This window comes from Gossypium arboreum, chromosome 5 (genome assembly GCF_025698485.1).
Source record: "Gossypium arboreum isolate Shixiya-1 chromosome 5, ASM2569848v2, whole genome shotgun sequence".
Lineage (NCBI taxonomy): Eukaryota > Viridiplantae > Streptophyta > Magnoliopsida > Malvales > Malvaceae > Gossypium > Gossypium arboreum.
Window position 1 is genome coordinate 32,864,556 of NC_069074.1, and position 20,610 is coordinate 32,885,165.

At 32.3% G+C, this 20,610-nt stretch overlaps 2 protein-coding genes across 2 annotated transcripts; both read right to left on the bottom strand.

The window, feature by feature from the left end:
- Positions 1-942: 942 nt before the first annotated feature.
- LOC108453858 (uncharacterized protein At2g38710) lies at positions 943-6,051 on the bottom strand. The gene is made up of 5 exons (XM_017752207.2): positions 5,832-6,051; positions 4,145-4,264; positions 2,861-2,975; positions 2,156-2,246; positions 943-1,614 (listed from the first exon to the last, which is right to left on the bottom strand). The coding sequence occupies exons 1-5, from the start codon at positions 5,933-5,935 to the stop codon at positions 1,409-1,411; spliced, it is 636 nt and encodes a 211-aa protein (XP_017607696.1). The 5' UTR covers positions 5,936-6,051; the 3' UTR covers positions 943-1,408.
- A 6,023-nt stretch (positions 6,052-12,074) lies between these two features.
- On the bottom strand, positions 12,075-16,048 carry LOC108450139 (uncharacterized). The gene is made up of 4 exons (XM_017747629.2): positions 15,847-16,048; positions 13,847-13,936; positions 13,395-13,662; positions 12,075-12,642 (listed from the first exon to the last, which is right to left on the bottom strand). The coding sequence occupies exons 1-4, from the start codon at positions 15,887-15,889 to the stop codon at positions 12,294-12,296; spliced, it is 750 nt and encodes a 249-aa protein (XP_017603118.1). The 5' UTR covers positions 15,890-16,048; the 3' UTR covers positions 12,075-12,293.
- Positions 16,049-20,610: the final 4,562 nt, after the last annotated feature.

The following is a 20,610-nucleotide window of genomic DNA, read 5'->3' on the forward strand; positions in this document are numbered from 1 at the left end:
TGCTGCAAAGGCGTGCGTGGCAGGGTATGGGGCTAGGGTTTTTCTATTTTTATTTTTGTTTTTTTGATGTTGGGCTACTTTAGTTTAATTAGGTATTGGGCTGATGATATTTGGGTTTGTGTAAATGGATCATGTTGGGTTAGTGGGTTTAGGGATTGGGCTATAAATGAGTAGTTAGGTTTAATTGTAATGTATTTGGGCCTGAGTGGTTTATAAACGGCCCAAAATTGGCCTATAACATCACTAATTATCAAATGAATGAAGTTCTCCCTTCATTGTGAAAAAATAACTCAAAAGAATATTAGATTTCTAAAAAATTAAACTATTTGCTTCTTTTAAACATTGAAAACACATTTCAACCAATTCTTAAAAGGTGATAATTTTCCATCGCTTTCAAAGGGAAACATAGAAAAACATTTTACTCTAAGCTACTCATTACAATAGGAGGAACAAATGTTGAGAATAAAATAAAAGCCGGTGACACTAATTCAAATCTCGGGCAAAACTAGTACTAAGTTATTTTATTATTAAATTCATCATATAACACTAACAATTGATATATTCATTTTTTTGCTTTAGTATCAGTATTTTTTTATTCATCTTTAAAGCTTAATAATACATACAAAAAAAGCAACTTTTAAAAAAAAAAATTGCATTCATAATAGAAATAATTAGGAACATTGTCAAAAACAATGATAAGAATGCATTAAAAACATCTTGGCAATAAATTCGCAATCGAAAACGAATTATCAAAAATAAACTTGAAATCGAGAACATCAAAAGATGAACCAGAATGACTTAGGAAATGGACTTTTCCTTTCATCAAAAGTTGAAGCAAGCAAATTATGACCAATGACTTCATTTTCTAGAATTGTATTCGCATCCAACGTATACCCTAGCAAAGATATGGAAATATAACCTTCCAAGAACTAAAAACCCGCATTCAACACATTCAAGACTGCAATTGCATAAAGTTAACTAAAACCAAAAGACACAAACATTGTCGTGCTGGGAACATACATATTTCCCAGAACCATTTCGAGGTCAAATTGAGATTTGTCTTACAGCAAACAGGTTTCCCACAAGTTGCAGGAATATGAATGTCTAAATGAAAGCAAACACAAACTTGTATGCCTGATGTCTAAATGAAAGCAAACACAAACTTGTATGCCTGAGTTTACATCAGGCATTGCTTCTTCTTTTCTTTTTTTTTTCTTTTGGTTTCTTTCTTCAAAATCAAATGAATTTGAAGAATGTTATTTGAAAGGTGTCTTGTAATTACTAAAACAACTGGGTCGGAACACAATCGAACCTATTCCACCCATTTTTCTTTTGTTTTAATATAATGTCCTTATATTTTAGCCAAAGCAGCTTTACCTTCTTTTCTGGTAAAAAGCTGTTGGAAGAATCAGTGGTTTCCGAGCTTAGCGCCAGCAATAGTAGGCGCTGCGCCCCTGGTTGCCTTAACATGGGAGGCATAGTCACTGTAGTGCATGGTAAATAATGTGCTTTGGTAACGGGTCAGTTTTATACGCTTCCTGAGCGACTCCGTTATGGGGCCACTGAAACCTGCCTTCCGGATAAGTGAGTCAATTGCCTCCACTCTAGTCCAACCTGAAACCAAAAATAAATGCTCGATAAGTTTTCAAATGGGCTAAACCTTTCAATGGAAGATCATCATGCATAAAATATATATAAATCCTTAAAACTAAAGTTCCAAAATAAAATACAAATAAAAGGACTGCTTTCATGTCATCGACAATTAAGATGCCAAATGGAGTTATTATTTATGTTCAAGCAAGTTTCAACAATACCATTGTTACTATTACATGGTACAGGGTAGGGTTATTTCTTGGTCCTAACAGTGTTGGCAATGCGTGCAGCTAGGCACGCCTGCACCTTAGCATACGACAGAAACACCTCAGACCCTTCCAGGCGAGGCCCATTGAAATATAATACTTTTTGAGTAAATATACATTTTATCAATCTAGTTTTTTTTGCAATATTTTTACTTGTTCATATATGCATACACACATATATATATCACAAATAAAAAAATAAGAGAAAGAAAAGCAAAGAAAGGTCTCCATATCATATCATTCCATTTTATATCACATCATATCAATATTAACTTAAAACGGGCAATAAAGTCTACCTTCATGTGCCGGCACCTCAGGTAAATATGTGGCACTTCGCCTTGAATTATAATCATCAACAAACTCAATAATTATGCCATGCTTTCCTACCTGAAAGAAAAATGTGACTGCATATTAGAAAGTAGGAAGGAAGTGATGGAACCGGACAAGCTATCAGAAGTAGACTGAAAGATTTAGGGAGAAACAGAAGAAAAGAGAGAAAAATATTTGACAGCCAATAGCTCAAATAGTAAATACTCAACACCCGAAACTAAGAATGACAGGTATTTATGACTAATCCCAATAAAAGGTCAAACAAAACTAACCCTAAACCTTAATACTTGGAAAATAACTAAAAATCCTAATAACCTAAAAGATTATTAAATATCCAAAATATATACGTAGCAATTAAACCCATAAAATTTAAATGAAATCCTAGATAATTTAATCCTTCAATAGTTCAACTCACATATTTGCATCTGCCATCACATTACCAAGTACATAAACATGTCAATACCACACCAACATTCCATCCAAAAGAAAATAAAACCATAACAGCCCTACAAAAGGGAAGACTGTACTCCAATCAGGTTCTTCAAAACTGCAGATTATTTGATCGACCAATTCAGGCAGTGAAATATGCTCATGATATATTACTCACAAAGACAGCAGTCTATATTAACAGATCAGACGTTAAACAATCCAAATTGAGATGAATTACATACCTCCCAATCAAGGTAGTTATTAGCTGTTTCATAATCAGTCAGAATAGAAACTGTACATTCTAAGTTAGGCAGTTCTTTAGCTTGAATAGGAGGGAACCTGCGGTCCCTCAAAGCACTGCAGATAACAGAAATTTGAAAATATCACAAGGCATGCCATGAGAAGAACAAGAAGCACGCCAAATTGGAAGAAGCAACAAAATGAATTGATTAGAACTTCTAGTTTATTTAGCACATGGAGTAAAAGACAATTTTAAAATGACCAAAATCATTTGGTTGCAAACCAAACGAAAGTAGGAAAGAGTTCTAATGGCCTTTATAGATCATGATGCATATTGTATTACAACACCAGAAGGGTTGGATATTAATAGGAAAAAATCTTAATGATGGAGAGTAGTATTGGGATTCAAGGTTTGTTAATTTCTTTAGAGTAATCATACAGAGGAAAATTGTTAATGGCATTCCATTAGCAAAATAAATAAATACTAATAAATTGATACTGATATTCAAGCATCATCCTATTACTTTTACAAGAATAAGCTGCTCTCAGGACTTTTACCCTCTGCCGAACCTTTTTCCCATCAAAACAAGCATTGATTCAAAATCAAATTTAGTTTTCTGGAATAGAGGTAGAACGAAACAATGCAGCCGAATTTTGGTCAAACCATGTTCACAAGTCCATCAGAGCAGTAAAAAAGCTAATAATTGACACATGATTTGCAATGCTGCCACTTCTCTTAGTACTTGCCAGATTATAAGTATGGCCACTTCTTTTTATAACACTCCTTCTGGCAAGAGGTTACAAACCACTCTTCTTCCATGTAACTCCCCCAACTTTAATTCTATATTCATAATTGAACATATTATCTGTAATAAAAGCATGCTAACAACCTAATTCTGGTATAAGATAGGAACAATCAATCTAAAGAGATAGCATATCTTCAATGTCCAATAACTTGTTTTTATAAAGCCTTCCCATTCTTTTCATCTTCTTTTAGGTCTATCCGAAGTGCTATTTCTAGAATGCACTTTCCAAATATGAAAATCATTTTCTTTCTTATATATACCATTTATGATTCATGGTTAGGAAAAAGGAATTAAATTTTATTTAAAAGACAAAAAAAATCAAGACAAATATGAGAGTTTTAAGAATGAGCTCACTATACACATCATCTTGGACTCATTGTAGATATCCCACCTACCAGGGTTGTACACATACATATCCAAAGAGAGAACGAGAGAGAATTTAAATTCCAAAGTACATGTTTTTCACTTTGGTCTTAATACCTCGTCAGAGCATAGTCCCTAAACCCATTAATCAACTGACAAGCTTCAAGTGTGCCAATACATCCTCGTAGACGAGGCTCCCCACCATTCACAACCTTCTTCCAAGTGACAAACAATGGGCTGAAAACAGAACAAAATGAGTCGCAAATGAAAGCATTATTTTCAAAGTAAACAGAAATACAATGAGAACAAATAAAAACTAAAAGACTAAAAGTACAGGAACAGTTTAAACTGACACTGATATTGCAGAACATCCAACAGAAAAGACATATCCAAGAAAAACAGCAATAGAAGAAAAACAAAAAGAAATATGTGCAACACAGCAGAAGAATCTACTTGATAGTGAAAAGCCACCAGAAAGTGTATAAGAACATTCATATTCTCTAATACCAATCTGTGCCATAACATCAGCATGACCTTGGCAGAAACGAATCAGGAAATAAACATTGCTAGAAGAACTTTACAAAGGAAAGGGGGGGTGATATAACCTAAGGAGAAGAAGCCAACAAAAACATTTCTCGATAATTAAATCAACGCAGTATTACAGGTAGAAAATAAATAACCAAGTAAACACTAACTATCACATTTTTCCAAGTCAAAGCTAGTAAATGGCTTAATTGAAATTGATTGCAGAATGTGTGTTTCCATTCAAAATGCTTTACATAAATAGACATTGTTTAAGGAAGAGTATATCTCTTCTACAAATGCTTTGAGGCTACATTAAAACCAATGTTGGTCAGACTCGAGTATACAAGTGTGTCCTTGTATGCTCATAGAACTTTGACTCGTGAACTGCTTTGAACTTAAAAGACAAGGATATGACAAATTAAGGTCTATGAGAAGGATATTGGTGTCTGGACTTGTTTTACAAGAAAAAAATATTGTACATGTATACACACACATACCTTATATACAGAATTTTGACTTGAATTATTGGTTTGATAATGAAAGCTAGTTTCAACTAGGTGATGGATGTAAGAGACGGCGGATATATTGATATTCTTTTATGCATATAGTTAATGTAACTCAGTTTAAGACTAAAAGAAAGTATGAAATTTCCTTTGTCGCACATTTGGGGGCAAATTGCAAAGACAAGCTAATTATGCAGGCCATCTATAGTAGGATAAGTAAAGATAATAATACACAGTGAAAGCCCTATGTTACTTGGACTTGGGTATGAGCGTCCAACATGGGTAAACAACCAACACGGATTTTGTTTCAAAATTTACATATATTTGGAGGGTCTTTGAAGGATCATATCCAGGTACTTAAAAGTAGTAAAAGCAAATAAAATTTAAAAGAGAGTTTTTTTTTTCTTCTTTAATTCTTAAAAGAGCCAAATTGCTTAAAAATTTAAAACCAGGCACATATTTTTTGAACTGACAACCTTGATTTATGTTATCGGCGAAAACATGAACAGATGACAAAATTTTGGAAGATCTAACAACAACATTGACATAAGATTGACTCCCCAACTTCCACTTAAAAAAAAAAAAACAACAGCAACAACAACTAATGACAGACACAGAAAAGAATAAGAAAACTCAAGAAAAATAAAATAAAATAGAATCGAACAGCATGCAACCCATCGTTACGAAAGAGAGAGAGAAAAAAAAGAAGAAACTTGGGATGAAAAAACAAATGGGTTTCAAAAAAAAAAGAAAAAAAGAATGATAAGAGAAAATACTGTTGGCCCTCATCGAAAGCGGGCGGAGCAGCCTCCTCGCTGTTATAATGGGCGATCAAAGTGTCGAAGCAGTAGACCACCATTTCCTTGTTTGCCAACACCATCTTCGTCAATTTTACAAGATTTTTTTTTCCGTATCAGAGTGTTTTTTTTCTTCCCCTCCAAACTTCCTTCGCCGAGTGCACCCCCTTTACCCTTTTTTATTCCCCCACGTCATTGTTTTGCCCTTTTATTTAATTTTAATTAAATAAAATAATTAATTAAATAAAAAGCAAATAAATAAAGTAAAAGTGAGAAAGAGATATTCATTTGTTTTGGTTTCGGTCACTTAAATAATTTAAGGGAAAATAACTATGTTTTTCCCTTATTTATTTATTTTCCCCTTATTGTAAGTTTGTAACATAGAAGGGCGTCCTTGACAGTGTTCTATTTTATCCTTTTGTGAACATTAGTAATTATGTTAGGTTGCGATTCAAATGTTAAATTAACAACATAAATTTATATTTTTATTATATTTATTTTTAGTTAGTTATCGAATAAAATAATATTAAATTTAAATTTTTCTTATCAATAATAAAATTGATGTGTTAAATTCAAACTCTTATAAAAAGAGGTTAAATTGGAACAAAAATATTTTTATGTTGTTACAACCCTATAATTAATTTAAATTTAATCTTTAATTTAAATTTAAATTTAAAATTTTAAAATATTTAGTGATAATATTTAAGATTATTTAGTAATAATATTTTAAAAAATCTAACTAAATTTTAACACTAAAATTTATATAAATGTCTAATGGCTACAATCAAATAAACACACACTTTACCTTCACATTTGACATTTAATAAATTCTTATTTTTCTCCTTTTCCTACGCCATTTTCATACTGCAAACTTTTATTTTATTTATTTATTTATTTATTTTTTTTACTTTCAACCCTTTTTGGATTAATTACATTCTAAGTCCCTTCTCTTTTCTATTAGCTACAATTCCACAAATCTACTTTTAAGGCATGATTTTCTCTATGATTCAAGATTGGAGTACACCGAAGTTTAAGGCTAAGCCTAAAAATATTTTATTTATCTATTTATTTTATTTTTAAATTTTATTTTTGAGTTTTTGAATTTGTTTTTATTTTATTTTATTACACTTCATATTTTCTCATTTTATTATCTTAGTAAATTTAAATCTCTTATTTTTATTTTTTTCAACATTGCTACGCACAAATATTAAACACAATTTTAACTGCGACTGTAACCGGTATGAAAGCATCTTAACTTAAAAATATTTAGATCCCATCTAAAAATTTATTACAATTTAATTAATTTTTTAAGTTTGAAAACAACAACTTCCATAAATTTAAGTTAATAAGATTTAACACATCTATGCATGTATCAAATTTATCAATATGACCTAAACCTCCGTGTCTAGTTTCTCTTCTGCCAATAGCCAAAATCTAATCAAGTTTATCACTTCTAGATCCCAATTTCTTAAACATTTCCTTGGCGACATCCATCTCTTTTTCTACCTTTTTCAAATTTGAGTGGTTCATTGTCTTTACATGTCACATCACATCTATCCAACAACTTATCTTATGTTTCTTCTATATCAATGATATCATATAATTCATTGCCTCCTTCTGGATCTATCTTAAAGAATGTGGCAACATAAGGAGTAACAACTTTGTATTTAGCAATAAAAGTAACATAGTTTTTCATCTATTCTTCATCTTCACTCTCATGAACCCCATTACTCCAAGTAACATTGAGAGATTTATTCTTTTGTTTAAGTGCTTATGAATTCAACTTGTATGTGTGTCTCAGTAGTCATGGCATTGGGTTTCTTTCTTCTTAGGCTCTTTATCAACCTTTCCTTTTCTTTTGCTGGAAAATCGATTAGCATATAAATTCATACTATTTTTGGAGAACTTGTAATCTTTGTTGATATGTTTGGCAAGATGTGCAAGTTTTGTTTACAGAATGGGTTCCTCTATGGCAACACTTAAAGCAACAGTGAGAGCCAATATTCTCTTTCTTAATTTTGTCTCTTGGTTTTTTTCAAGGTTCATCTCAAATGCATGTAATGAGCCAAACTTATCTATGTTCATAGTGTTAGTGTCTTTTGCTTCTTTTATGATAGTAACTTTGATAGCAAATCTTTTTGGCAAGTATCTCAATACATTTCATATCGATTTTACTTTAGAATATTGTTTACCAATATCAAAAGTTTCTTTAATGATTTCACAAACTCTAGCATAAAAATCAAATAAGATTTTATCATTAAATATTATAAGGTTTTCAAACCTAACTGTGAGCATTTGTAGTTTTGACAATTTAATTCACTCCAGAAATATCTTAATGGATTGTTTTGAGAATGCCTTATGCTTCTTTGGCAAAAACAAATCTTGAAATTTTCCTAAACACTCTACCATTTGCACCATTAAATATAACACGAGGATTTTGAAATTACAATCCTTTCTTTGTTGGTAGTCCTAGTTGTTTTTGGTTTTACTTTTTAAGCTCCACCACTTTTCTAGTGTAAGATGGTTCCATCCAGTCAAAAAAGCCCTCCATGTCTTTTCATCCATTGACTTAATAAATGTTTTCATTTAAGGTTTCTAACAAACATAATTTCACCCATTGAGTTGTGGTGATCAAACTATTAAGCTTCCCTTTTTCATGAAGTTTATCGCTATCAACCAGACACTAAAATCACACTAAGTACTTTATGTGGTAGGCTTTGATACCAATTGAAAAATCTCAAGTTTGGTAGTGAGGTGTGACAAGTGTAGTAGACAAATCTTTTGTTATATAATTTGACACACATAAAGATAAATCTGGAGAATAGAACATAGAGAGTTGTTAACGTGGTTCAGACTTTAAGCTCAATCTATCTTAACCCTTAGATAATTACAACATCATCTAAATACACTTAGTATAAACTTTTCCATTGAAACTTTCTACACTCATTAAGAGTGAAAACAAATAATCTTTTAAAAATAAACAAATAATTTTACTTTATTAACAAAATATGCTCACTCTCTAATTTTGATAATCCCAATCCCACCAAATAAGTTGCCTATAAACAGGCTAGGTATGATCATTCTCCTATTTATCTCTTTTATTATTGATATTCAACCTTTGCTATTATCGAAAAAAATAAGTTGATATATTTTTTTCAAATAATTCAATCGAAATAACCTTTTTTTATCACCCAAAGAAATCTCAATGAAATGAGACTCTTTTAGATAAGTTCCATTGCATTCGCCAATTGAAAGCCTTTGATTAAATATATTTATATTTTAAGGACATTAAATAATTTATTGTAAATAAACCGCAACATCAAAATTACCAATTATTTATAAGGTTTAATTCAACAAAAAACCTTAAACTATCGTCTTTTGTTTGAATTAAGTATTTGACCTATTTTTTGGTCAAATTGCGCATTTAAACTTTGATTTTGTTATTAAAGTTGACTACTATTGTTAAAGCTGTTAAAGAAAAAGCAATTGCAGCCAATGGGATAGTGTCACGTCATTTAAAATTGTATTTCCCTTAATTTTCATTTTAAAAAGAAAAAAAAATCAAAATAAATTGCTAAAAAAAGACAGAGAAAAAACTTTTCACCCTTTTTTACCCTAATTCTTCAATATCCTTGCCCTAAATCACGCATCAGATGAAAGTAGCTTAAAAAAATCCTTCCTCGTTCAAGTAATCTGTCGACTGGAATCTAGAAAATTTTTTGTTGAATGTATATATGAAAGCTATGTGCGATGTAGCCATCAAGAAGAAACAAAACTCAGTCGCCTTATGTTCGAAATCCGCTGGAAGAGCAAACTTCTGAGGCTCAGTTTCAGAAATCCTTCCTCCTGTAACTGGATGGATATATCCAGTTGTTGAATGTATTTATGAAAGCTACATGCAGTTCCAGCAAATGCAAGAGTGTATGCATATGTATATATACGACAATAGCATGATGTATAAGTCATATGCACCATTGATGAATAATAACATCATACATCATCATTATATTAAATAAAAAAATAGACTATTTGTAAATAAATACTAATAATTTTATTTAAACGTAATTTTTTTAGTAAATAAAGATATTGAAAACTATTACAAATAACTCATTCAATTCTCGTCAATCCCTCTAAATCATCATGAATCAGCTTCAAAATATGATTAGTTGGCTGCAAGAAATTATAAAAACTTAGCTCCCATCTAAGGGCTTGTTTAACCAAAGTATCTGCAACCCTATTAACTTCCTTGTTGACATGTTGTATATTCACTTCCCATTGGTTCTGACTCAATTGTTTAACATCTCGAGCCACTGTATATCGATGTACATCTAACATAGAGTTATGTAACATTTGGATAGCATCTAAGTTGTTCACCTCGAAGATCACTTTCCTAATACCCATACTCCAAGCTTGTCATAAACCATCATAAGCTTCTCACAACTCAACTTCTACAATTGAGCATATTCCAATCTTTGAGGCAAATCTCATCCTCCACTGCCCCGTATCATGCCTAATAACACCACCAGATGATGCATGTCCAAACTCCAACATCCTTGCGCCACCTGTGTTAACCTCACACCAACCAATCTTCGGTAACCACCAACATGTTCCCCTGCCATATTGGGTGAAACTACCCTCTGTATGTTGATGTACTTGCAACTCCCTCCCAGAAAATCATTGAACTTGTCCTAAGATACCCTCAATATTAATAGTTCTCAAATTTAAGATTTAGGGTCTCAAGTTTAGAGTTTTAGCATTTAGTTATAGTTAAATATTATCTAATTAGGTTTAAATAAAGTTATTAGTGTTTATTTATAAATCCTCCACTTTTTATTTTATTTAATAATGAAGTATCATTATTTATTCATAAATGGTGCATAAAATTCATATATAAGAGTTGATGAAAGATTCTCTCCTAAATTAATATTAGCCCTTTTCAAAGGATAATCAACATTGCTTTGGTAAGGGATCTCATCCCAGCTTTGGGCTTTCAACTGCAGTCAATTAGCGTTTAGGAATTTATTGTAAAAGTAAAAAGATTTTTATTGAATTTTGATTAGAAAGCAGGCTGAAAATGTCGAACTTTTCTTTTTCATATTTACAAAGGAAACAAATCAGTGGTGGTGGTTAGTCTGGATCTTTTTCTTGAAGCCCTCTTTCTCTTGCAGAAGAAAAATAAATGAATATCATAAAGCATTACAACGCAAATCTTGTTGCGTTCCATGAAACAGAAAAATCCCAGCAACCACGGTGTAAATAAGTCGAACCGTGCAATTTTCCTTTTAAAACCATTTTCATCTTATGCGTGATTTAGGGGAACTGAAGAATTAGGGTAAACATGGGTGAAATTCTTTTTTTTTTTACCATTCTTTTAAATTTTAACAATTTATTTTTATTACCGATTGAATCTTAATTCGATTGATATTAATATTGTTGTTAGTGTAGGAGTAATACAAATTATCCAAAAAGAACAGTTATGATTTCATCTTATAATTTGATTATTGTTTAATTTATGTTTATTTATTTTTCTTTTGTTAAATGAAAATTAAAGGAAATATAATTTTAAATGATGTAGCACTGTCCCATTGGCTGCAACTTTTTTTTTAACAGCTCTAACGGGGCTAATTTCAATAACGAAATCAAAATTTAAGTACCCAAACCAGTTAAAAAATAGTTAAAGACTAGTTTAATATGCTCCAATTGAATTAAGCCTATCCATAACAATACATAAACAACCGTGAGGGTGTGAAAAGAGTTGTAAGGCGAGATTTTGCATCAATGCCACTTATTCTTGGCTGACGTGTGCGCAGAAAACGGTATTGTACAAGCAATTCCATTATTTAACTTTATCACAGGAGATGTTACCCCATGTCATTTTATACACGAACTGTCACCAAGCTACAAACAGGACCAGATCCTTATGACGGTTGGTGTTCCTTATGTTGGAAAATGGAACTTACTGTCTCTCTTTCTATGAATGTTTCTCCTGATACCATTTACTAGGTTTTATATAAGAGCTTATTTAAATATGGTACATACTATCTCTCGAAACTTCAAATTGTACCTATTAAACCCTTAACATACTGATTTCTTGAAAATTTGTAAGGTTTTATATCGGTTGAATTGATTTTCGATTCACTTTCAATTGATTCTAAGTGATCCCTAGTTCTATATGGGACCAGACCTGACCTGACAAACCCCCATTTCAACTGGTCAATAAAATTTTCAACTATGTCTCATAGATTTCCAGGCGAGATGTCAACAGACAGTGATCTACATTCTCCTGCAAATTACTAAAAACATATCATACCGTATGATTTATACCATTGCACAAAGGAAAAAGAAGAAAAAGAGCAGAAGAGAACTAAGATATCAATCCATAACACAGGAAAACGATACAGAGGTGGCCAGAAAGAAAAGACATTCAGTCCAAAATTGGATTCATGCCCTCCTTTCTTTGTCCTTCCTACGACTTCTCTTATCATCTGATTCACGGGAATATGGTTTCTCATGTCTCTCATGCTTCCCGTACTTTTCATGCCGCTTCTCATGTCTCTCATGTCGCTTTTCATGCTTCTCGTGTTTGTTGTCATGCTGCTTCTCATGTCTGTCATGCTTTTCCTGTCGCTTCTCCTCGCGCTTCTTTCTCTTCCTGCTGCTTTCATAGTCTGATTCACCTTCTTCAGCATTGGTGGTTGATGGAGCGGGTTCATCTACCTTGACTGGCTCAGGTGAGGCTTCCTTCTGAGTGGATGGAAGTGTAGTTGGATCTTCCCATGCACGTGGCAATCTGCAGCAAGAGCAAAAGATTTAGGAAAAAAGAGGCCAAAGGGAAAGTTAAAAAGGGTGAAAGCTTCTGTAAAAAAAAATGATATTCTCAAAGATTTGATGCCGTTAATGCTCTAGCAATAGCAGCCATGCACTTTTTCTTATGAGATATCTAGGCAATTCTCGTACAATAGTCAAAAGTATAGCTGTCTCTATATTGTAGAACTAAGCAATTTGATCCTTGCATGCTTGATATTGGTGCAAACAAGCAAAAGTTAAATTTGATAATATCATACGTTCTAGATAGAAGAATTCTTTTGCTGCCCTAGTGCTACCCATAGATCTATATTTTAAATTTCAGGAGGCTACAATTTACCATTTAACATTGTTACCAATCTTACTTGTTTGCTGACTATTAAATGTAGAAGGATTAAATTACTCAATTTCGTAGTATGGTAATTGCCTAGATATTTTAACCAAAAAGCATTGATGTGTCCGTAGATGCTGCTATTTTGGGTGCTTGATCAAACAGAGCACATTCAACAAGATACAAATTATCTACAACCACTCCTCAGAGATAGTACCTAAAATGATCTTCCTCACTCCCAAGAACCCAATATAGCAGCAGTTTCTTTATAAATGTTCTTTATAAAGTATTCATAATTGAGCATAATATGAAGGGAAAAAACATATAAAAGCCTACTGACTCTTCTTTCGTACAATCATATATCTTGAGAACTCATCTATTTCGCATTATATAAATCTACCACATACCTTGCAAAACCAAGACCGTGGACTCGTGCTGCTTCAGCATGGCCTGCACCTAAGTCCTCTGCAGTAGACCCTCGCTTCACAAGTTCCGAAAGCTCATGCTTATCAAGACGATTGCCTTGAGGTTGACTAGAACGCTTAGGAGCCAGTCCAAGAGCCTCCCTCATGGCCTGCTCCTCCTCTTCCTTGACTCTTCTAATTTCTTCTTTTAGAGCCTCAGCATCTGAACCCTTGGAATTTTTATCCCTTGAATACCAGTGCAGATCCTTCCCTGTAATTTAAAAGAACAACTTCATGTGCTGATAGGCTTTTGCTTAGGGTGAAATTTTCATAGCACTATGTATTCCAGCAACTATTCAAAGAGAGAGAGAGAGGATGACATAAAGTTATCCTGTAGCTTAAAAAAAATACAATAACTTTGTACTGCACACAGAAAAAGTAAGAGAAAACCATACCTTTTTGCCATCTCCCAACAGGTGCCTTAATACTATGACCAAGATAATTCTCCCGATGTTTATCAACCTTTACATCCTCCCAACTAAATTCTGCATGTCACAGAAAAAATACTCATTGGTATAATTCACCTAGACTAGTACATGCAAAATAAACACAAACTCATAAACATTAAGCAAAGCTATAGTAGAATTTTTTATGTAACTAATATGCAAACAAGATGTAGAAACAAATATTTTAATCAAATACGCAAGAAAAAATAATAATAAACCCCTCAAATGCTAAAATCTCTAATCCCATGTCTAAGAATTAATATACTAAATAATGAAAAGCACTGAAGATCTCAAAATTTAAAATGTCAAAGACTAGTAGGAATTGAAAAATCAATAGAGTTAACCCTCAACTAAGGTGGGAGAACTGTACTTTTAGATCTAGCATTTTTACTCTTTTCATTCACACTTCTCCAAGTGGCCACTACAGCATTTGATAACATGATAGTCCCAGGTTGCCCATAGGTAGCCAACAACATATCCATAGTTAGTGTCTAGTAACCGGAAATTCCTCTACTCCTGCTATACCAACATAATCCTTGCATTTCTTTTTTCCCCTTTTTCTTCAAAATATATTGGAAATCACTCACAACACTCTCTCAAATAAAGGAAGTGGACCAATATCCATAAAGATTATATTTATGTGTCTACTTATGCATGAAGGCGTCAAGAAATATAGATACATAAAAACTTTCTTTTTCATAAAATGCACTAAAGGTAACGTGCTTTTCTTCTTTCAATTTATTTTCAACAAGGAGAACCAATATCTTTTATATTTTCAAACCATTGGTTTTAATGGATATCATGTAAAAATTAGAAGTTTATTTCATTTATTGCATAGCTTCTTCGGTTTGTAATCGTTTTGTCTAACCCTTTATCTGAACTCTAAGGGCACATTAGGGTGAGGGAGGTCAACGAAAGGTTTCTTTTGTAAAGAGAATTTCAAATTTCCAAAACAAAATTTAAAAAGAAGTTATATTGGAAAAATAAAAACTGGAATTTTCCAAGTTCTTGTAATCTAATGAGAATTGAGAAATTCCTAGATTTTTAAAAGATGCCAACATTTATAATAGATCTCAAAAAAGTTCCATAATGGAGATGGAAAATGAGAAAGAAACCCGGTCTCCTTCATGGTCAGACTCAGCCATATCAAATTGGTAAATAATGCTAGCTCCTGAAGTTTCTCTATTCGCGCATTCAGAAGCAGCAATCGAAACACAAGTTGAAGTTTGCTTCTTAATTTCAATATTAAGCTAACCAGAGGTGGCTTATCCATCAAGAAATATACATCCACAAAGTTGAAGTTAAGAAATATATATTTATGTTCGAAGTTAAACTAGATTAAGAATGACAGTAGTTTAACTTCAAACATGATGCTCATCAGCAAAAGTTTATTCGATTACACAAGACAGGCCTATCAGGTTAGATGAATTGGAAATTCAACTTCAAGTTTTCTTCCATGGAATTCAAACATATTTAATACCCCTTAATATTTATTTCAGGTTTCTGAGGAAACAAATTGCGTATATTTTTTAGTAATCCGGCTCCAGAATGACAACATATTATTTAAAATAATAGGAACGAAGAAGACAAGTACTTCATAGCTATATGACATGACAAAACTAAAATTACCACTCAAAAATCTAAATTGAACTTATTTCAGAATTTAAAATTACCTAAAAGGGCAAAACTAACCCATAAATCCAGATCGCAAAATTCTCTAGCGCAACCAATTATTTTTAATCGATAAATAAATTTAAGTTTCCAATTCCTTTTATCTCTTATCATTCAATTAAAGAAAACCCAAACATAAGGGCCCAGAATCATAAAATTGTTGCTATAGCAAAATTTTGTTAAAATTACATTGAATTATGGAATCTAAGAAGACGAAAGCCTAGAAAACCCTAGAAACGCATAAAGCTAATAAGGGGATAAAGAAGGGGGAAACTTACGATCTCTGCCACCACGAACGCCGCCTCTGGTTGGATGATACATTTTTTTCTTCTCTCTTTCAAATTCAACAAGTTTGAAAGGCTTTCTTCCTTTGCTTGCTTGGCTTCTGTGTTTCCTTTTTTATATAGGATCGAGATCAACTACTTCTGAAAAATAGATTTAAGTAGACTCAAATAAAATATAACTTAAATTAGGACCGCTTGTATTAAAAAAATTATATTAATTTTTATATAAGAATAAATCTAAAAATATAATAAATTAAATAGATTTAAAATATTAAAATAAATATTTTAATAAATTGAAAATATATTAAAAAATCTTTATACTTAAATAGCACTAAAATAATAGTAACTTAATCGGTAAATACCTCTATAATTGTTAGAATTAAGTGATTCGAATCTTTATTTAAATAAAATACAATAGTAAAATAAAATAAAAGCAAAATTCATATAGAATTACACTTCTTTTATTTTATTTTAGAATAAGATTTTTAAACCTTATTAAATTCCATCTATTTTATATTGATTAGAACAATTCGTTTCAATCTTACTACACTTCTATTAGAATATGGTTTTACAAGCCTATAAATAGACATAGTCTATTCCTCTTATAATCATTCAAATTCGACATAGTGAATTTTCTTCTTCTTTACCCGTGGTTTTTTACCGAAAAGGTTTTCACGTAAAAATCTATGTTCTTTATTTTTATTTTTCTTTTCTTTGCTATATATTGTCATTACCGACATTCTATTTATTTTATAAATTGGTATCAGAGCTTCCGAATTGTTTATCTCGATCATGGTAATGGCATTTTTGAAGTATGAAATTCCACTGTTGGATCGCAACGCCAGATTTGCGTTGTGACAGATTAAGATGCAAGCAGTTCATGTGCAAATGGATCTGGAGGAAACCTTGCTAGGGATAGATAATATGCTTTCGACATTAACAGATGAAGAGAAGAAGCGTAAGGATGGAAAGGCGTTAACACAATTACATCTGCATTTGTCTAACGAAATTTTGCAGGATGTGATGAAAGAAAAGACCGCAGCTGCATTATGGAAGATGTAACACATCTAACCCATATCCACTGCCGGAATAAGCTTACGAGGCATTACCGATCAAATCGCAATATACGACATACATTTCTCAAACATAAATTCATTATCACTTAAATATCAATCAAACATAATTGCATTGTCCCTTATAAGGCTCTATGAGACCTTAAAACATGCTTGAAAGAGGTTTGGGACTAAACCAATAACATTTGAAAACTTTGGGAAACTTATAAAATTTCATGCATACAGGGATCACACGCCCGTGTGTATAGGCCGTGTGAATAGGCCGTGTGCCTCACACAGCCTCCAAAGACGCCTATGTCACAAGCCGTATGGAAATAGGGCATACATACTGACTTGTACCATACAGCTGGAGACACGCTCGTGTGCCATGGCCGTGTGAAATCTGGAGAGTATACTGACTTGGGTCACACGACCGGCCACACGCTCATGTGCCAGCCCTGTGTCATACACGGCCAGTAGACACGCCCGTGTGTCTAAGCCGTGTAACTCATTGACTTGTTTAACTATATTACAGCAGGCACACGGTCGAGTCACACGCCCATGTGTTCAACCGTGTGAGGCGAAATTAGGCTTGGTTTAAGCCACATTTCTAACCCTCCTCAAGCAAACCAAAACTACTTCATTTCATACCATTTCAATACATTTAACCAAAAATGCTATTTCACATACAAATCATACCATTTAAAATCCATCCATTTCATTACTCAAATCATAATCCAAAACATACCAAAACAATATGCCATTACCAACAATTTCACCTATCTTCTCTATACATTTTTCTCATCATCTTATCATCTATTTTAAACCTCAAATCATACCAATTAATCATCACAACATCAATGACAAACATGCCAAAACACAAGGCCATTTATATACATCATATTTCACTTACCAAACTCATAAAATAAGCCAACCCAAATGGCCAAATACATACCAACATTTATATCATTTATGAGCCAAATCTCATAGCTAATATCATATCTTAAAACACATCATCATATCACTAGCATATGCATGCCATATACCATATTTACAAAACATCAAAAGTACCAAAAAGTTGATCGATAGTGTGACAATGTTCCTGATGATCCCCGAATCTGAGTTAGCTTCGATTATCTATAAAATAGAGAAAGAACACACAAAGTAAGCTTTAAAATCTTAGTAAGCCATATACAAAAGCTTTAAAATCTTAGTAAGCCATATACAAATAAAATTACCACATGTATCAACATCATTTTTATCAATAGGTAAACTATGACTATGTACATATTTAATATCATAAGTGATATCATCAAATACTTCCCTTTTCAATACTCGTATGAATCTCGTACGTACCTGAGTCATTTAACTCATTCACACATTCTTTCTCGACTTGACTTTTGCCCGTTGAACATTTTGGAATTGTTAAGGATACCTGGAAATCACATATAGCTCGTACAATTCCATATCCCAAATATGGTCTTACATGTTATCACATATCGATGCCGATAGCCCAGCTATGGTCTTACACGAAACCAAATAACGATGCCAATGTCCCAGATATGGTCTTATACGTAATCACATAATGATGCCAATGTCCCAGATATGATCTTACACATAATCACATCTCGTTAATCCTACTGTCATGACATTTGTATCCTATACTATTCCTGAGGTTCGTACGGGACTTTCAGATATTGTAACCCTGTCGATTCTTGTTCTATTTGATCATTCAACATTCATAGCAGTTCAATGACAATTAAACATATATAATTCAATTTAAAGACATTTATTTGCATATAAATTTACCTTGTATTCGGGATAAACGGATTGGATTGACTATTAGATAACCTTTGATTTTCCTTGATCTAAATCTGATTTCTTTTGTTCTTGATCTATATACATTCAAAATTAACTCATTTATTCATCAAATCATTCAATTCAATCCACAAACACATATTTTGGCATTTTTACACTTTAGCCCCTAAAGTTTTACATTTTTACAATTTAGTCTCTATTTCACAAATACACAAAATTACACAATTTTCTTTCTAAATTCATGGGTTCCGAATTTCTATAGGGTCCTTAACAGCCCTAAACTTTTATTTATTTCACATTTCAACCCCTCAATTTACACTTTTCACAATTAAATCCCTAAAATACATTTTTAGCTAAAATCACTTAAAAAAACTTGTGTAACTATCAACAAATATTCATTTTTCATCATCAATATTCAAAAACTCAAGCATTCATCAATGAAACTTCAAAAAATCATTTACAACTTCAAAAATTAATGCATGGGCTAGCTAGAATACAAAACAACGATATAAAAAACGTAAAAATCATCAAAACCGGGTGAACGTACAATTAAGCTCACAAGTGCCGAACCCTAGGAAGCTTCAATGGCTTCTTTTCCCTCTTTAAAATTCAGCTATAAGATGATAATGAAGCCAAATATTTGTTTTGTTTTATTAATAATATGTTATTAAGCTAATTACCAATTTAACCTTAATTTAAAGCCACCAAATTTCATGATATTAAGCCCATTTATGTCCATTAACACAACTAATGGTCTAATATATCATAAGGACTTTAAATTTAATCAACCATAGCAATTAAACACTTTAAATAAATAGAATACAACTTTTGTATTTTATGCAATTTAGTCCTTTTTTATCAAATTAAGCTATTATACGATAAAATTAGTTCACGAAATTTTCACACATATATACAATCATGCTATAAACACATAAAATAATATTAAAATAATTTTTTAAAATTAGATTTGCGGTTCTAAAATCACTGTTTCGATTTAGCTAAAATCGGACTGTTACAGAAAAGGCTGGAACAAATATGTATGTCGAAAACTCTAACTAGCAAGTTGCATATGAAGCAGCGTCTTTATGCTTATCGTTTGGAAGAAGGTGGTGCGTCTGTGCACGAATACTTAACAGCGTTTAAAGAAATTCTCTCAAACTTGGAAGCCATGGAGGTTTAGTATGACAAGAAATATCTAGGGTTGATTTTACTTTGTTCGTTGCCCCTGTCTTATTCAACCTTTAGATACACGATTTTATATAGCCGCGAGTCTCTTACAATTGATGAGGTTTATGATTTTTTAACCTCGTATGATAAGATAAAGCATTTTGTGGTTAAACCGGACTCTTAGTGGGATGGTCTCATTATTCGTGGGAGACAAGATCGAAATACTAATGATGATCATTGAAGGACACAGGAACGAAATCCTCAAGGTAAATCTAAAGGTAGATCAAAGTCTTCAAACAGAGGTAAAACTTGTAACTTCTGCAAGAAAAAATGGCACTTTAAATCTGAGTGTTATAAGCTGCAGAAAAGATCAAAAGGGAGGCTGGAATCAAAAGGGAAAACAACCAGAAAAATCATGTCAAGTTGATGTTGTAGAAAACTACAACGATGGTGAACTTTTAGTCGCTTTTATTAATAATTCTAAAGTGAGCGAGGAATGGATCCTTGATTCGGGCTGCACCTTCCACATGAGTCCCAATCGGGATTGGTTTACAACTTATGAAATAGTATCTGAATGTGTTGTTTTGATGGGAAATAATGCTTCTTGTAAAATTGCAAGTGTTGGAATGATTAAAGTTAAGATGTTTGACGGAGTTGTTAGAACACTTAGTGACGTGCGACGTGTTCCAGGTTGAAGAGAAATTTAATTTCATCGAGTACT